This window comes from Octopus bimaculoides, chromosome 7 (genome assembly GCF_046866305.1).
Source record: "Octopus bimaculoides isolate indiv1 chromosome 7, ASM4686630v1, whole genome shotgun sequence".
In the NCBI taxonomy this organism is placed as follows: Eukaryota; Metazoa; Mollusca; class Cephalopoda; order Octopoda; family Octopodidae; genus Octopus; species Octopus bimaculoides.
The window spans coordinates 78,355,226-78,375,528 of record NC_142934.1 but is presented as its reverse complement, the minus strand read 5'-3'; the positions used below and the strand labels follow the sequence as shown (position 1 = coordinate 78,375,528).

The following is a 20,303-nucleotide window of genomic DNA, read 5'->3' as shown; positions in this document are numbered from 1 at the left end:
AACAATCCATTGTGTACCTTTTCACCATTTTCACAAAGTGAATGATTATACATCTTCTGCCATATCTTTAGTTATTGATACACCTGTTTAGCTTCTTGGAGGCTGCAAGCTCTTTTGCATCAACTCCTACCGACATATTCCTCAGTCTTAAGTAGCCACCATCTAGTTAAATAGAACGCTAGCAGTAAGCTGCCTTCAAACTCTCTATCTATTATGATTTACATGAACATTTTTGTTCTAGCATATTCCAAAATAAATAAGGATTTTTTTTTCATTTCTTTTTTTCTTGTATATGTAGCTTTACCTATTTTATGCCTCGAGCTCATAGTTTATAGGTTCATAAATTCTCCAGATCTATCACAAGACATGCTCCAGGTCAAATAATAAATAACAATTTCTAACATTGGCACAGCATTGACAGTGCTATTATTGACACATATTATTGATCCTGGAGAGATAAATGATGATGTAGACCCCCAGCGGTATTTGAACTTGGTATGCAAAGGAGAGATAACTAAATAATGCTCTATTGTCCCATTTTTTATCATATGATATATTATAATATTTCATGTTGCTATTACATATATCGTATTTTTGTTTTAACGTTTAATAATCTGTTCTAGGGAATGGCTGCATTTATGCCTATTCATGTGATTGAGGTGTTACTCTGCCAGACTCTGGTGACTTGTTTTCATTAACTAAGATCTGAAAACCCTGTGGGTTTTTTTGTTTTTTTTTTTGATACAGCCACGAGCAAATAATATTGGAATTCTAATACTGACACAACATCACGAATCATGGGGAATGATTTTGTCAAATTAAATTGATTCTTACCTTTTATCTTTTACTTGTTTCAATCACTAGACTGTGGCCATACTGGAGTACCACTTTGAAGGGGTTTTAGTTGAACAAATTAACTCCAGTACTTACTTTTTAGATCTGGTACTTATTCCATTGTCGCTTTTGCTGAACAGCCCATTGATGGAACATAAACAAACCAACACCAGTTGGCAGCACATACACACACACACACACACACACACACACACACACACACACACTATGGGCTTCCACATACTTTCTGTTTGCCAACTTCACTCACTAGCCATTGGTTGGCCTGGGACCATAGTAGTAGACACTTGCCCAAAAGGAGCTTTGCAGTGAGACTGAACCCAAAACCATGTAATTGCAGAGAGTTTTTTAAGCACACAGCTATGGGGCTTAATCAAAAGAGGAAGGGCACTGCTTTGTGGCATTTCTCGGGACCGTTCTATATTTAGGAGATGAGGAATTATGTACATTATTTACATTATTTACATTTGACGGATATTTGTCCTCATCTTGTTTGTTGTTAACACAACATTTCAGCTGATATACCCTCCAGCCTTCATCAGGTGTCTTGGGGAAATTTCGAACCTGGGTTCTCATTCCTAAGGTATTTTTCGATGTTGTTATTACTATTATCATTATTATTATTATTATTCAAGTCACTGCCTGGAATCGAACTCGAATCTTGGGGTTAGTAGCCCATGCTCATAACCACTACACCATATGCCCATGGGCATATGGCATCAAAAACTGATGAAAGGAAGTGTTAAAATTATTCTCAGACAAGACCTGGACTGAAATCTTGCAATAGCCTTGTTTCCGCTTATGGCACTTTGCAGGCAGGTGACACAGCTAAGCTGGGTGATAGATTAAGCCTATTTGATTAATTCTTAATGTATTGACCTCAGACAGGTGACAGACAAAGTTAACATCAGCAGGATAGGAACTCAGAGGATAAAAGACCTTAACTGAATGCAAGACACCTTATTATTTTTGTAACTCTAGTACTTTAATAAATCAATATAAATCAGTATAAAAGTTGCCAGCTGGCAGAATCGTTAGCATGCCGGGTGAAATACTTAGCAGTCTGTCATTACGTTCTGAGTTCAAATTCCGCCGAGGTCAACTTTGGCATTCATCCTTTCAGGGTTCGATAAATTAAGTACCAGTTGTGTACTGGGGTTGATTAGAAAAGAATAAATCCTTATAAATATACAGAAATTTTGACCTGTAATTAGTTCAAAATTTTTTACTTTTATTTCAAATCTTTAATTTCAATTATATTTTTTAAAAGTTTTATATTTTGTGAAATATATATTCCGGAATTGTACTTACCCCATAAACGATTCGATCCAAGGCCATGCATCATCATGGAAGAGCCATTTAATTGCACACAAAAGCTGTTCAATTCACTTTAAATTAAAATTTATTCCATGAGGTGTCAAAATTTTCATCGTACAGCAGCAACCTGGTCATTGACACAAGAACTGTGTCACATTGTGCAAAGAAAATTTCAACACCTCATCAAATAAATTACAGCTTTTGTGTTACTAAATGGCTCCTGTACAATGTACTAACTAAATTTTGATGTTTTCTACAACTTTTAATATTTTTCTTAAATTCTTATACTTTTTCTTAAATTTTTATATTTTTCTTTAATTTTTATACTTTTCCTTAAGTTTTTATATTTTTCTTTAATTTTTATACTTTTCCTTAAATTTTTATATTTTTCTTAAATTTTTACACTTTTCCTTAAATTTTTATATTTTTCTTTACTTTTTATACTTTAGCTTAAATCATTATATTTTTCTTAAATTTTTATAATTTTCCTTAAATTTTCATATTTTTCTTAAATTTTTATACCTTTCCTTATATGTTTACATTTTTTTAAAGTTTTAATTTTTCGCTTAAATTAAAAAATTTCTTCCTTAACTGGCATTATTTTTTTTAAATTTAAAATTTTTTCTAAAATTTTCCAGTTTGACAGAGACGTTACTTGCTAGAGGCACACTTGACAACTACAGTGGAAAGAAGCACATTTTCTGGCATCCTTTCTTCATGGTGAGTTACAAACATTAACGTTAATCTATATTTATTTAAGCCATATTATGTCATCTCTTGCCTAGTAGTATTTCTGTGGTGGTGCCTTTAGCTCTTAACTCAGCTACTTTTATTTGTAATTATTGTTGTTTAACCCCAAGTCAGTCTCAAATGAGCAGACCTGTGATCAAAGCCATTTCAGCTATGTCTATACCATCTTTTTTTACCAGGTGTAGGCACAGGAGTGGCTGTGTGGTAAGTAGCTTGCTTACCAACCACATGGTTCTGGGTTCAGTCCCACTGTGCGGCACCTTGGGCAAGTGTCTTTTACTATAGCCTCGGGCCGACCAAAGCCTTGTGAGTGAATTTGGTTGACAGAAACTGAAAGAAGCCCATCATATATATGTATATATATATATATATAATAATATTAGGGACAAAATCCAAAATTGGTTATTTTCCCTAAAACTATATATTTTATATCTCTCTCTCTCTCTCTCTCTCTCTCTCTCTATATATATATATATATATATATATATATATATATATATATATATATATATGGGAGAATTCAAGAAAAAACAACAGATGAAGACAGGTGTTGTAAACAACAAATGGATGTATTAGTATAATGCTCAGGATATGTATGTGTGTGTATATGTTTGTGTGTCTGTGTTTGTCCCCCATCTTTGCTTGACAACCAATGTTGGTGTGTTTTCGTCACTGTAACTTAGCGGTTCGGCAAAAGAGACCAATAGAATAAGTACTAGGCATACAAAGAATAAGTCCTGGGGTCAATTTGCTCGACTAAAGGCAGTGCTCCAGCATGGCCACAGTCAAATGACTGAAACATGTAAAAGAATAAAAGTGTAAAGAGAGTGTTATATATCTAATACCTCATTCGATATCATCAGCATCGTTTAATGTTTGTTTTCTATACTTGCATGGATTGGATGGTTTGACAGGAGCCGGTAGCCAGAGAGCTGCACCCAGGCTCCAGTTGTCTGTTTTGGCACAGTTTCTGTGCCCTTCCTAACGCCAACCACTTTACAGAGTGTACTGGGTGCTTTTTATGTGCAGCGGCACTGGTGCTATAATGTGGCACCATTGCAAATGATTATTATATGCTACTGGCATGTACCAGTTTCTTACATGGTACCATATGACATTGAAACTTACTTTTTAAATGGAACCAGTATCTGGACTATAAGATGTCATTTAAGGAAATTTTGGCTGCTATTTCTTGCAAACCAGGCGTCTACAATACAGGTCGTATTTGGGCCTGTCTCAGTCAATATACTTTATATCAATTGTAACAATTAATACAATAAATGCTGTCTGCAACAATCAAAGCAGCTTATGTTACATTTTAATACTTGAAATAGCTGGCATTTATACATCATATTTCATAGTTAACACTGCCCAATGTCAGCATTCCTACTTAAGACAAAACTATATTTAGTGGAGACACTTAATATAATCTCTGTACCTCAGATAACAATTGACATAAATGAAATATCATGTAACATTTCAACAGCAGTTGTTGATATTACATAAGTAAAATGACTGTTGTGGTTGATGCCATTGTCACCTGACTGGCACCCATGCCGGTGGCATGTAAAAAGTACCATTTGAGTGTGGTTGATACCAGTGCTTCTGGACTGGCTTCCATGCTGGTGGCATGTAAAAAGCACCATTCAAGTGTGGCCGATGCCAGTGCTGCCTGGCTGGGCCCCATGCCAGTGGTACATAAAAATCTCCCACTACGCTCTTAGAGTGGTTGGTATTAGTAAGGGCATCCAACTGTAGTAACTTTGCCAGATCAGATTGGAGCGTGGTGTAGCCTCCTGGCTTGCCAGTCCTCAGACAAACCGTCAAACCCATGTCAGCATGGAAAGCAGATGTTAAACAATGATGTTGATGATGATGTTAAACTCAGACAATATCTAGTGCCCTTATTAGCCCCATCAACTGACCTTTGCATGCATTTTTCATTGTCGTTTTTGTTTGTGGAGAGCTTTTCACTGTAAGCATTTAAATAAATCGTCTCAACCTGAAAATGATAGCCTCTTCCCTTTTTGTAACCTGTTGTGGAAGCACTGCAAAAGAGTCATCGATACTGCACTTACTGAGATCTTTTTTTTTTGTTGAACAAGATAATCACAGGATGAGGAGGAGAAGGAGGAATGGGAATCTATTTTCAGGGTGTCTCAGACTGTTGGAAGGAAGGGAAGGATGTTTTCTTCAGACTGGTGTCCTGGCCTGAACTCCTAAATTCTGGCAACAGATTCCAATAAAGGCTTGGTATTTGTGTTGAACTAAGAGACAAATTAAGTCAACTTGCTTACTTTAGCCATTTGCTCTCTATGGAGCATCGGCCATCAATAAATTTTGTCTCCTGTTCTCAACTTTGGGCTGATGAAGACAAATTCCTCCTTGTTGGTTTTGAATTGTCATTGGTGTTTCTGTAACTTGACATTTTACAAGGTAGGGGTGTAGTTTCCATGCAAACCCATTTTTACCTCTGGGTAGAGGTGGTCCAGATTGGTCTGACCTCTATCCCTTGATCTGTCCAGCATGGAAGACCCTACCAGGAGCTTGTATTCCACTGCCATAGTTCTAATATTAATTGAGTCCTACATGCCACTACACCACAGCAAAGACCAAATGTGATGGTGGATAATTTAAATAAACCATTCAAGAATTGGAACATTTTCTCTGACAAGCTTCCATACAGTTTGCATAAATGAAAGTTTGCCAACACGGCTTTGGACAACTTGAGACTATGGTAGAAGAGACACTCACTCAAAGTGCCATGTAGTGGGGTGAAACCAAAATTCACATAGCTGCAAAATTAGTTTCTTAACCTCACATCCATTTTTGAACTCGATTATGAAACTATAACACCCTCCTGTTAAAAAAAAAATGACAAAACTCAAAACAGTCGTTGATATTGCCATTAAACAATTAACACAGCTAGTGGGAAAGGCTGCAGGTTTTATGAGCATCATATTTTTTTCACCCTCTTTATACTAATAAACAGAAATACTGTCAAAATTAACATGCAAATACATGCATCATAAAATTAACATATGGCTACTGACATGAAAAAAGATCTCAAAATTTGACTGTGACAAACAAAACTGCTGATGAATGATGCTAATAGTCAAAAAACATTCGGTGGAAAAGTCTTGCACAAATTCAATCAGTTTATAAGAAACAAGACAAAGGCGAAATATATTCAGTTCAAACCTCGAAAATGAGACATGAAAAATCTAAAATCTAAAAGATAAAACTTGAATATTGTGTATTTAATGAAACATTCATAAAAAGAGCTGTTCCTCACACACACACACACACACACACACACACATATATATTTATATGTATATATATATATATATATATATATATATATATATATATATATATATATATATATATATATATTCTTTATTTGTGAAATAAGCCAGCCATTAATTTCATGTTAAGAAGAGTAAGAAAATATCCAAGTATCTTAACACGTTTCTTCATGTGATCGACTCGAAAATTGTTAAGATACTTGGCTATTTTCCTAATCTTCTTAACATGAAACTAATGTTAGCATCAATTCACAAATAAAGTAATTATTTATCAACCAATGTGGTGTTGAGCACTCATTCCATCATTTTACATTTATACATACATATATATATATATATATATATATATATATATAGGTGAGCTCAAAATACAATGTTTATATACCAAAAAGATTTTATAACATTTTTCTAACATTTTTCTGACATAATTTAAATATATACTTTAACCATGTAACACAAGCCTTCTGTAGTTTTTTCACTCTTATTATCTTATATATATATATATATATATATATATATATATATATATGGGAGAATATACAAATAATAACAACAGACGAGGACAGGTGGTGTAAATAACAAAAGTATATATTAGTATGATGCTCGGGAATACGGAAAGTCTTTGACGTTTCGAGCTACGCTCTTCAACAGAAAGAATACGGAGACAAGGAGAAAAACACGGAGAAAAAAAATTGATATATATATATATATATATATATATATATATATATATATGTATGTATGTATGTATGTATAGTTTAGGACAATCAGTAAGTTGTCATAATAGTACTCGGAGTTTCAAATGCCGGATCTAAGAGCTACGATGTATTCTCATCGGCTGAATATCTATATAATTATGTATAAAGTGATGAAAATATTTTCACAAATTAAATTCAAATGTTGAAGTGAATTTAATGATTTTTGTGGGTTTTTTAATGGCTTATAAACACCTTCCATGCAGCGATTGTTTTTGTTTCAGCTCACGATCTCAGATCAGGTCACTTACTATGCAAGTACATCTCTGTAATATATATATATGATTATATAGATATTGCCAGTAAACCATAAATCTGAAAAAGAAGCACACTCTAAGTTATAGAGCAGTAGAGTAATAGATAAAGAGTGGTATGGATGGGTTATTGGATTACCTGGGGTTTTGCATCCATAGAGCACTTAGCTAAACAAGGCCATAAGCCAACGGATTTAGGGCTGTAAGAAAGGTTTCAAAGCTAAGCGCTTTATGGATGTGAAATCTTTATCTATCTATCTATCTATCTATCTATCTCTGTCTCTCTGTGTTTCTCTGTCTATTTATATATATATATGTGTGTGTGTGTGTGTGTGTGTGTGTGTGTGTGTGTATGTGTGTGTTTATGTGTGTGTGTGTGTGTGAGCTGTTAACAATATACACATTGGATGTTTGTCAAAGGCATTTCACAAATCATACACTAATGTCACCTCTGATCATAAATTAGTTTGTGTCGTGTATAACCAAATAGAATTCTGTCACAATCTATAATTTATTCTCACAAAATTTTCTATTTTTGCTATGTCAATCACTGTACAATATTATATATATATATATTGTGACACCATTTTGCAGGTTATGCTTTACAAATGAGGCCATAAATAAGTTTGAAATATGGTTGAATCAAAGTTGTCTCACTTGATTGTTAAAATATTGCCAGTATTATTAGCCAGTGTCTAGTATTTGTTTTCTTACTTCACTACTGAATAATCATTCTCAGAAATTTGGTGCTCTGTCTCATTTAGTATGTTTACAATAAAGCTATATGACTGAATGCCTTCCATTATTATGTTGCATGAGAATACTGCAAACATGTAGGTACATCATCATCATCATCATCATCATCATCATCATCATCATCATCATCATCATCATCATCATCATCATCATCATCATCGCCATTTGCCAATGCTAATTCCTCATGTTAACCCACTATAGGCTTCAGCTGCACACCATATCTACAATTGATACTGTATGTTATCCCACCATATTCCCGCTAATATGTTGTAGGATCAAAGAGTGAGTAAGAAGGGCTACATCTGAGAGAAATAAGTGTGTGACAGAAAATGGGGAAGATGATGGACAGCATCAGGATGTAAGATGGAAATGTGTGCGTATGTGTATTTATTTGTGTGCTTTATGTGTTTGCGTGCATGTATGTGTGTCTTCATGTGTGTGTATCTTTGTGTGTGTGTGTGTGTGTGTTTGTGTGTCTAGAAAGAGATGGAAAGGTATATTTGTGGCTGCAGATAACTGTGTTGCATTACAAATCATATCGCCAAAAAAATGGTACAGACAGGCAAGAAAATTTATAGGAAAAACAATAAGATATCACAAGCGCTTAAGGCCATGAAGCACTCCACTACTTTTCTCCATACGTTACTTTATTTATTGTCCAAGTCGAAAGATAGTCCATTATTATCTCCTTGCTTGTTCTTTTTGTACTTTTCCATCTTCAATTTATCACTGTACACTTATTTTCTCTTGTCTGATCGATGTTAGCATACACTCATCTGTCTCTTCACAACTGTAATAGACTTTGGGCAGTGTTGGAAGGAACAGCTTTGACTCGAGTGCTGGAATTGGTATATAATAATTATAAAAACACAGATTAGGGTTGAGACAGATGTATATTATAAACCAACAGACTCATGCCACCCAATATGCACAAGAGCTGATATGCCATATCATCTAACTCAAAGAATATAAAACTAACTGGCACTCCATCGATTACAATGATGAGTGTTTTGGTTGGTCCAACAAATGGAACAGCCTGCTTGTGAAATTAACGTCCAAGTGGCTGAGTATTCCACAGATATACATAGCCTAGTGGTTAGAGTATTTGGCTCATGATTATAAGGCCATTAGTTTGATACCTGGCAGTGCATCATGTCCTTGAACAAGACACTTTATTTCCCATTGCTCCAGTTCACTCAGCTGACAAAAATGAACAATACCTGTAATTCAAGGGGCCAGTTTTGTTTCATTCTGTGTCATTCTGAATCTCCCTGAGACCTACATTAAAAGAATATGCACCATCATTTAAAATCAAAACAGTCAAAAGAAAGCAACTAAAAGAACTAAAAGATATTCTGATTGGGAGAAGTTCTCCACCATTATTCATTCAGAATACAATAGAAAGCAAAAAGAAGATCGATATTAGTGACTGAAGGAATGCAAACACCAAAAGAGAAAGAGAAATTTACTGTCCATCTCAAAACATAACCCTTTGGAAATTGAGGCATTGTAATAAAACAAAATTTACCCCGGCTAAAACATGATTCTAAAATGAGGGAAAATAAAAAAGAATGATATAGTTAAAAGTAAAAATAGTTACATTCAGGAACGAAACTTTTAATAAGTGCCCAATTGCTTACCAACATCGTACAAATCACAAAAGTTAAAAACTGCAGAAGACTGAATTCTGTAATTTGTATTGATATAAACAAGATCTTTGAGTTCCACGTCAAAAATGGGTAAATTTAAAAATAAAAAATAACTTTACAATGCCTATTAAAAAATGCAATTTATGTTATTTTATGTTGTGGATGTGGTGAGAATTATATTGGTCAAACAGGCACGTAACTTAGAGAAAATGGATGATAATTCACTGACATCAAATGCATGATCAAAACAGTAGAAAAATTCAACCCAGCGAGCATCTAAATAGACATGTAGGAATCTGGCAATGAGAATGTAAACTTAGGCAGTTATATCCATGTGAAGAAAATATGATAGAATGACAGAAAATCAATAAAGAAACTTTTTATATTTTAAAAAGTAAACCAATTACTGATACTTATTCTTAATTCATTTATCAGTATAAATAAAATATATTTTTGCCCATCTTTTGATTGGTTAAAGTACAATGTTTACATTCTTACCTGCTTTAGCTGACATATATAATATTCTTTTCAACTATACAAGACCTGGAATTTGTGGGAAGTGGGATAGTCAATTTACATCTCAATAAAATAATTATTCAACTGGTATTTATTTTATTGGGCCTGAATGAGTAAAAGGCAAAGTCAACCTTGGCAGAATTTGAACTCAGAATGTAAATTTGAATGAAATACCGCTAAGCATTTTACCCAGTGTGCTAATGATTCTGCCAGTTCACAGATCAATGTATATAATATCACCTCCCATCTTACTTAGTGATTCTACAACAAGTCTAGTTCCAGTGCACACGTTATGTATTAAACGAAGTTAGTAGCTAGCAATTAAAATTGTACATTACAATGTAAAATGAAACTCGTTTGGAATTATGTACTTGGAATATTTATGTATTTTTATAATTATGTGCTCTGGAGTGTTTAATGTATTTTGAAATGATCTGAGTGTGAAAATGTATTATGGAATATATAATCTTGAAATGATTTGATTGTAGTAATAAAGTTTTAATGTACTTTGGAATTAATTAACTCCAATATGTAGGAAAGAGTGCATTGTCTTCGTTTTATCATATATATATATATATATATATATATATATATATATATATATATATATATATATATATATATATATATATATATATATATATATATATATACATACATATATATATACATATATACATATATATATATACATATATATACATATATATCTTTACATATGTATATATATATACATACATATGTATATACATATATATATATATGTGTATATACACACATATGTATCATCATCATCATCATCATCGTTTAACGTCCGCTTTCCATGCTAGCATGGGTTGGACGATTTGACTGAGGACTGGTGAAACCGGATGGCAACACCAGGCTCCAGTCTGATTTGGCAGAGTTTCTACAGCTGGATGCCCTTCCTAACGCCAACCACTCAGAGAGTGTAGTGGGTGCTTTTACGTGTCACCCGCACGAAAACGGCCACGCTCGAAATGGTGTCTTTTATGTGCCACCCGCACAAGCCAGTCCAGGGGCACTGGCAACGATCTCGCTCGAAAATCCTACAGGAGCCAGTCAGGCGGTACTGGCAACGGCCACGCTCAAAATGGTGCATCTCATGTGCCACCCGCACAAGAACCAGTCCAGGGGCACTGGCAACGATCTTACTTGGCTTGCCGGGTCTTCTCACGCACAGCCCATTTCCAAAGGTCTCGGTCCGTAGTCATCGCCTCGGTGAGGCCCAATGTACGAAGGTCTTGCCTCACCACCTCAGCCCAGGTCTTCCTGGGCCTACCTCTTCCACGGGTTCCCTCAACTGTTAGGGTGTGGCACTTTTTCACGCAGCTATCCTCCTCCATTCTCACCACATGTCCATACCAGCGCAATCGTCTCTCTTGCACGCCACAACTGATGCTTCTAATGTTCAGCTTTTCTCTCAAGATACTTACACTCTGACGGGTATTCACATTGACATTACACATCCAACGGAGCATACTGGCTTCATTCCTTGCGAGCTTACGTATGTCCTCAGCAGTTACAGCCCATGTTTCACTGCCATGTAGCATGGTTGTTCGTACGCATGCGTCATACAGTCTGCCTTTTACTCTGAGTGAGAGTCCCTTTGTCGCCAGCAGGGGTAAGAGCTCTCTAAACTTTGCCCAGGCTATTCTTATTCTAGCAGCTACACTTTCAGCGCACCCACCCCCACTACTAACTTGGTCGCCCAGATAGCGGAAGCTATCGACTACCTCTAGTTTTTCACCCTGGAAGGAGATAGAAGTTGTTTCCTGTTTGTTTGCAGTCTTTATTGCACCTGAACATCTGCCACAAACAAAAACTAACTTGCTAGTTAACCTGCCTTTGATGTTGCTGCACCTCTTATGTGTCCATAGCTTGCACCGGGTACATCTTATAGAGTTACTACCTACTCCTTTTCTACATACTGAGCAGGGCCATCTACCTGAAGGGGTTTGTGTTTTATCTACCTTCCTACTTATTAGGATTTTGGTTTTAGCTAGGTTGACTCTAAGGCCCTTCAATTCTAGACCTTGCTTCCACACCTGAAACTTCTCCTCTAGTTCTGATAGTGACTCCGCAATTAGGGCAAGGTCATCAGCATAGAGGAGCTCCCAGGGGCAACCTGTCTTGAACTCCTCTGTGATTGCCTGGAGGACTATGGTAAATAATAGGGGGCTGAGGACGGAACCTTGGTGGACCCCTACCTCTACCCGGAATTCATTGCTGTACTCATTTCCAACCCTCACCTTACTGGCCGCATCTCTGTACATGGCTCGCACAGCTCTCACTAGCCATTCTTCTATCCCAAGTTTCCTCATTGACCACCAGATAAGGGATCGGGGGACCCTGTCAAAGGCTTTCTCCATGTCAACGAAAGCCAGGTACAGAGGTTTATCCTTGGCTAGGTATTTCTCTTGCAACTGTCTCACTAGAAATAAGGCATCAGTAGTGCTTTTACCTGGCACGAACCCAAACTGCATCTCATCTAAATTGATTCGCTCCCTAATTAGTTGGGCTATGACCCTCTCTGTAACTTTCATAACCTGATCTAACAGCTTGATGCCTCTGTAATTATTTGTATCTAAAGCGTCCCCTTTACCTTTGTAGCAGTTGACTATGATGCTGCTACACCAGTCATAGGGTATGACTCCTTCGTGTATCACCTGGTTCGTAATACGGGTGACTAGGCTATAGCCAACACTGCCAGATATTTTGAGCATCTCTGCAGTGATTCCTGATGGGCCGGGGGCTTTCCCGGTCTTCATACTCTTAATTGCTTTATCTACCCTGGTACTATCAACTCGGATAGCTGGTCCCTCTATTGGGTCGACATAAGGCAGGCTCTCTTTCTCCCATTCATTCTCTTTATTAAGCAATCTATCGTAGTGGCATCTCCAGACCTCTTTCTTTGCATCCTCATTTAATGCAAGCGTACCATCATCCATGCGAACACATTTCTCTCCTACAACATCACTATTCTCTCTCCTACACTGTCTTGCAACCCGAAATACCTCGAGTCTTTGGTCCTCACGGCGCAGAACATTGGCAAATCTTTCCTTATCTGCTTCCCCTCTGGCTAAATAAACCTGTCGCCTAGCCTCCCTTCTGGCACATTGGTACAATTCCCTGCTACCACCGTTCTTCCAGTCCTTCCAAGCTTGTTTCTTTTGTCTAATAGCCCTGTCTACCTCCTTGTTCCACCACCACGTTACTCTGGGTTGGGAGGGGACCTTACACCACCCACAAATCTGGTCGGTGGCTTTCAACAGGTTGTCCCGCAGAAATCTCCAATTGTCTTCCACGTTGTATGATGCTATATCCCCTTCTATTTCGTTAAATGCTTCAAGTAACTTGTCTCTAAGTCTCTGTCCGTTTGCAGGGTCTTTAAGCTTCCACACCCTTCTTCTCCAAGCCTGTCTAATTCTGGGCACCCATTTTGCCTTGATCCCAAAGTCGCTAACTACTAATCTATGTTGTGGGGTACATTCTTCGCCAGGGTAGGTTTTGGCATTTATAAGCCGCCCTCTTTCCCTATTTCTGGCGAGGATGTAGTCGATTTGGCTAGAGTGTCTGCCGGAGCGGTAGGTGACTAGGTGACTGGCAGGTTTCCTGAAGTTGGTATTGCAGACTATAAGATTGGTTGCATCACAGAACTCCAGCAGTCTGGTTCCCTCCTCGTTGCGGGAACCGAAGCCATAGCCTCCATGTATGCCATGGAAGCCCCCAGCACGACGTCCGACATGACCGTTGAAGTCTCCAGCCACAAAGAGAAGGTCCCTGTCACTCGTCGACGAGGTAGTTTGCAAGAGGGTGTCATAGAATTGGTCTTTCAGACCATCTGGTAGCCCAGGTTGAGGTGCATAGGCTGAGATGACAGTAGCTAATCTATGATGAAGCACTAGTCTGATCTTAAGTACTCTGTCACTTACTCTAACGACCTCGATTACCTTATCCACCCATTTCTCCGCTAGAAGTATTCCTACGCCCCCGACCCCGTCAGTGTTCCCTGCCCAGAAAATCTTGTACCTGTGTTCTTTGCCTGTGAGGAACCTTGCAGAACCTCCTCTCCATCTTACTTCCTGGATGCAGCACATATCTACGCATCTCCGTTCAAGCATCTCAACAATTTCACCAGATCTACCTTTCAGCGTGCCGACGTTGAGAGTGCCAATCCTAACAGTATGGGTGTTGGGGGTGTGGGCCTGTAGCCTGGGAAGAGGAAAAGCAGTGTCGTGTACCTGAAAAGAAAACTTGCAATTGGAAGAATTCATAAGCAAAACATTACCTACAACCTGCAAACATTTCTCAACCTTAATGCGCTACCCAAAGGTAGGGGAGAGGATGGCCAAGGCCACTAGATGGGTTCCGGGAGACAGCCGAGGTTGACAGGATGACAAAGGGATGAACTTCCGGTGGAGGGGGCGGGATGACAGAGGAATGAACTTCCGGTGGAGGGGGTGGGATGACAGAGGAATGAACTTCCGGTGGAGGGGGTGGGATGACAGAGGAATGAACTTCCGGTGGAGGGGTGGGATGACAGAGGAATGAACTTCCGGTGGAGGGGGTGGGATGACAGAGGAATGAACTTCCGGTGGAGGGGGTGGGATGACAGAGGAATGAACTTCCGGTGGAGGGGGCGGGATGACAGAGAAATGAACTTCCGGTGGAGGGGGTGGGATGGCAGAGGAATGAACTTCCGGTGGAGGGGGTGCGATGACAGAGGAATGAACTTCCGGTGGAGGGGGTGGGGTGACAGAGGAATGAACTTCCGGTGGAGGGGTGGGATGACAGAGGAATGAACTTCCGGTGGAGGGGGGTGGCAGAGGAATGAACTTCCGGTGGAGGGGGTGGGATGACAGAGGAATGAACTTCCGGTGGAGGGGGTGGGGTGGCAGAGGAATGAACTTCCGGTGGAGGGGGTGGGATGACAGAGGAATGAAACTTCCGGTGGAGGGGGTGGGATGACAGAGGAATGACAGACGAATGAACTTCCGGTGGAGGGGGTGGGAGGGCGGGTTACCGCCAGCGAGTAGAGAGGGCTCTTAATTGTAGATTTTAAATATTTGAGAGACAACAATGCATAAATCGTAATTTTTTTTTAAAAGAGCAATGAATTCTGGGTGATTAGAATATAACGTAGCATGAATTTAGGAAGCTTAGAAAATGAATAAGCATGAATTTAAGACAACAACTGAATTCAATTGAATTTCATGGAGAGAAACAAGAAAGCGCAAGGTATTGAGATGTTTGAGGCCGTAAATAAATAAAAATCTCTATCTTATCTGCATCTTGGGTATTTCGTCGTAGTACGTCAGCTAGATAATTTAGAATGGGTTTCTCATTTATATATAGCCAGAACCTGAAGACCTTAAAGGAAAAACTACGAAGGGGGAGAGAGAGGATGGAGGGGTAGACAGAGGCATGGCGGGAGAAAAGATCATCATCATCATCATCATATATATATATAAAGAGAGAGAGAGAGAGAGAGAGGGAGAGGGGGGACCAGTCAAGCAGCACATCACGCTGTAATTCTTGGGCTGAGAAATCAACACTTAAAAGCCATAATTTTAAGGAGCGATAAGAATTTTTGAATAAAGGAAAATGGGTAGTGGTGGTGGGTAGGTACCGCCAGCGAGTAGAGAGGGCTCTTAATTGTAGATTTTAAATATTTGAGAGACAACAATGCATAAATCGTAATTTTTTTTTAAAAGAGCAATGAATTCTGGGTGATTAGAATATAACGTAGCATGAATTTAGGAAGCTTAGAAAATGAATAAGCATGAATTTAAGACAACAACTGAATTCAATTGAATTTCATGGAGAGAAACAAGAAAGCGCAAGGTATTGAGATGTTTGAGGCCGTAAATAAATAAAAATCTCTATCTTATCTGCATCTTGGGTATTTCGTCGTAGTACGTCAGCTAGATAATTTAGAATGGGTTTCTCATTTATATATAGCCAGAACCTGAAGACCTTAAAGGAAAAACTACGAAGGGGGAGAGAGAGGATGGAGGGGTAGACAGAGGCATGGCGGGAGAAAAGATCATCATCATCATCATCATATATATATATAAAGAGAGAGAGAGAGAGAGAGAGAGGGAGAGGGGGGACCAGTCAAGCAGCACATCACGCTGTAATTCTTGGGCTGAGAAATCAACACTTAAAAGCCATAATTTTAAGGAGCGATAAGAATTTTTGAATAAAGGAAAATGGGTAGTGGTGGTGGGTAGGTACCGCCAGCGAGTAGAGAGGGCTCTTAATTGTAGATTTTAAATATTTGAGAGACAACAATGCATAAATCGTAATTTTTTTTTTAAAGAGCAATGAATTCTGGGTGATTAGAATATAACGTAGCATGAATTTAGGAAGCTTAGAAAATGAATAAGCATGAATTTAAGACAACAACTGAATTCAATTGAATTTCATGGAGAGAAACAAGAAAGCGCAAGGTATTGAGATGTTTGAGGCCGTAAATAAATAAAAATCTCTATCTTATCTGCATCTTGGGTATTTCGTCGTAGTACGTCAGCTAGATAATTTAGAATGGGTTTCTCATTTATATATAGCCAGAACCTGAAGACCTTAAAGGAAAAACTACGAAGGGGGAGAGAGAGGATGGAGGGGTAGACAGAGGCATGGCGGGAGAAAAGATCATCATCATCATCATCATATATATATATAAAGAGAGAGAGAGAGAGAGAGAGGGAGAGGGGGGACCAGTCAAGCAGCACATCACGCTGTAATTCTTGGGCTGAGAAATCAACACTTAAAAGCCATAATTTTAAGGAGCGATAAGAATTTTTGAATAAAGGAAAATGGGTAGTGGTGGTGGGTAGGTACCGCCAGCGAGTAGAGAGGGCTCTTAATTGTAGATTTTAAATATTTGAGAGACAACAATGCATAAATCGTAATTTTTTTTTAAAAGAGCAATGAATTCTGGGTGATTAGAATATAACGTAGCATGAATTTAGGAAGCTTAGAAAATGAATAAGCATGAATTTAAGACAACAACTGAATTCAATTGAATTTCATGGAGAGAAACAAGAAAGCGCAAGGTATTGAGATGTTTGAGGCCGTAAATAAATAAAAATCTCTATCTTATCTGCATCTTGGGTATTTCGTCGTAGTACGTCAGCTAGATAATTTAGAATGGGTTTCTCATTTATATATAGCCAGAACCTGAAGACCTTAAAGGAAAAACTACGAAGGGGGAGAGAGAGGATGGAGGGGTAGACAGAGGCATGGCGGGAGAAAAGATCATCATCATCATCATCATATATATATATAAAGAGAGAGAGAGAGAGAGAGAGGGAGAGGGGGGACCAGTCAAGCAGCACATCACGCTGTAATTCTTGGGCTGAGAAATCAACACTTAAAAGCCATAATTTTAAGGAGCGATAAGAATTTTTGAATAAAGGAAAATGGGTAGTGGTGGTGGGTAGGTACCGCCAGCGAGTAGAGAGGGCTCTTAATTGTAGATTTTAAATATTTGAGAGACAACAATGCATAAATCGTAATTTTTTTTTAAAAGAGCAATGAAATCTGGGTGATTAGAATATAACGTAGCATGAATTTAGGAAGCTTAGAAAATGAATAAGCATGAATTTAAGACAACAACTGAATTCAATTGAATTTCATGGAGAGAAACAAGAAAGCGCAAGGTATTGAGATGTTTGAGGCCGTAAATAAATAAAAATCTCTATCTTATCTGCATCTTGGGTATTTCGTCGTAGTACGTCAGCTAGATAATTTAGAATGGGTTTCTCATTTATATATAGCCAGAACCTGAAGACCTTAAAGGAAAAACTACGAAGGGGGAGAGAGAGGATGGAGGGGTAGACAGAGGCATGGCGGGAGAAAAGATCATCATCATCATCATCATATATATATATAAAGAGAGAGAGAGAGAGAGAGAGGGAGAGGGGGGACCAGTCAAGCAGCACATCACGCTGTAATTCTTGGGCTGAGAAATCAACACTTAAAAGCCATAATTTTAAGGAGCGATAAGAATTTTTGAATAAAGGAAAATGGGTAGTGGTGGTGGGTAGGTACCGCCAGCGAGTAGAGAGGGCTCTTAATTGTAGATTTTAAATATTTGAGAGACAACAATGCATAAATCGTAATTTTTTTTTAAAAGAGCAATGAATTCTGGGTGATTAGAATATAACGTAGCATGAATTTAGGAAGCTTAGAAAATGAATAAGCATGAATTTAAGACAACAACTGAATTCAATTGAATTTCATGGAGAGAAACAAGAAAGCGCAAGGTATTGAGATGTTTGAGGCCGTAAATAAATAAAAATCTCTATCTTATCTGCATCTTGGGTATTTCGTCGTAGTACGTCAGCTAGATAATTTAGAATGGGTTTCTCATTTATATATAGCCAGAACCTGAAGACCTTAAAGGAAAAACTACGAAGGGGGAGAGAGAGGATGGAGGGGTAGACAGAGGCATGGCGGGAGAAAAGATCATCATCATCATCATCATATATATATATAAAGAGAGAGAGAGAGAGAGAGAGGGAGAGGGGGGACCAGTCAAGCAGCACATCACGCTGTAATTCTTGGGCTGAGAAATCAACACTTAAAAGCCATAATTTTAAGGAGCGATAAGAATTTTTGAATAAAGGAAAATGGGTAGTGGTGGTGGGTAGGTACCGCCAGCGAGTAGAGAGGGCTCTTAATTGTAGATTTTAAATATTTGAGAGACAACAATGCATAAATCGTAATTTTTTTTTAAAAGAGCAATGAATTCTGGGTGATTAGAATATAACGTAGCATGAATATAACGTAGCATGTATATATGTATATATATATATATATATACATATGTAAAGATATGTATGTATGTATGTATGTATGTATGTATAAAATGATTGGAAATGTTATATCAATAACTTGTTCATTCATTAGAAAATTGTCCAAAATGCAAACAAATATTGTTGCAATTCCCAGTTCCCACTTTTCATCTCTTAGGTACCCGAAAACCATTCTAGACTGGCTTTCTAGGTTTTAGTCTGTGTTGAGTGGTAAAAGGAAGGAGGGGCTGTACTCGTAGTGCCTATGACCAATGATATCAATATGGTTGCTGTTCAACAGGAATTTCTGCTTGATGATGCTTGCAGGAAAAACATAGGCAACACTGATGTTCTTGGTGGGTTTTTTTAATTCTGGAAATAAAAGAATATCATAAACGTTTGTTTTGGGGGAGGCAAGGCAGACTAAGTTAGTTTGGATGATGGTGATGTGCAATTCACTGTCTTCCAAGACATGTTATAAATTATGCAATGCTAATCCCAAATCAGATATAGTAATTGTAGAAATAGTAGTTGTCTTGGGATCAATTCAGATACAATTATTACACATTTCAAGAAGACATTATTGAACTGAATGCCACCTAAACATTAACAACTTGCAACTCAATGAAGGCTGCTTAACACTAGACCTCACTGCTGTTGTGGATCTCTTCAACACAAAAATGGTATCACGATGACTGGGCTACCTCTTCATACACAGAAAATATTTCAACCTTTAACTACGATTAAATTTCAATTAATTCTGAAGAAACAAACAATGGAGTATTGCTTCTACATTTGAAATGGTGCTGTTGCTACACATAGAAACATCTTAGATTACATCTTCTTGAAGGCCTCTGGACTGATAAGTATGAAATCACTCACCAACATGCACCAACCATTGTGGTCCACAGGCATGATGTGTCCTCTCGCTGATAATTCTACTGGTACTACAATTGCCTCTGCACTTCAGATTTAGTTGTTGGCCTTTCGTCTCCAGTCAGATAATCTCCACTCCTTTGTTTCTCTTTCTCTCATAACCAGTATACTCATAGTGGTGGTCATTTGTACAACAGTGTAATAGTAGTGGAGCAGGAAGCTGGTAATAATGGTTTCAAATTTTGGCCCAATGCCAGCAGCTCCTGGGAAGGGAATAAATCAATAATATCAACCCCCAGGACACAACTGGTACTTATTTAATCAAACCTGCAAGAATGAAAGGCAAAGTCCACCTCGGCAGGAATTGAAGTCAGACCGTAAAGACAAAAAAAAAAATGCTGCTAAGCATTTTGCCTGGCATACTAACTGTTGTGCCAGTTCACCA

General features: G+C 37.9%; 1 protein-coding gene across 1 annotated transcript in view; it reads left to right on the top strand.

The window, feature by feature from the left end:
• Positions 1-20,303, top strand: part of LOC106870267 (solute carrier family 35 member F6-like) — a 478,944-nt gene that overhangs the window by 287,344 nt on the left and 171,297 nt on the right. The window contains exon 2 of the mRNA XM_052969764.2: positions 2,808-2,889. Coding sequence (XP_052825724.1) covers positions 2,808-2,889 — 82 coding nt within the window. The remainder of the gene's footprint in view (positions 1-2,807; positions 2,890-20,303) is intronic.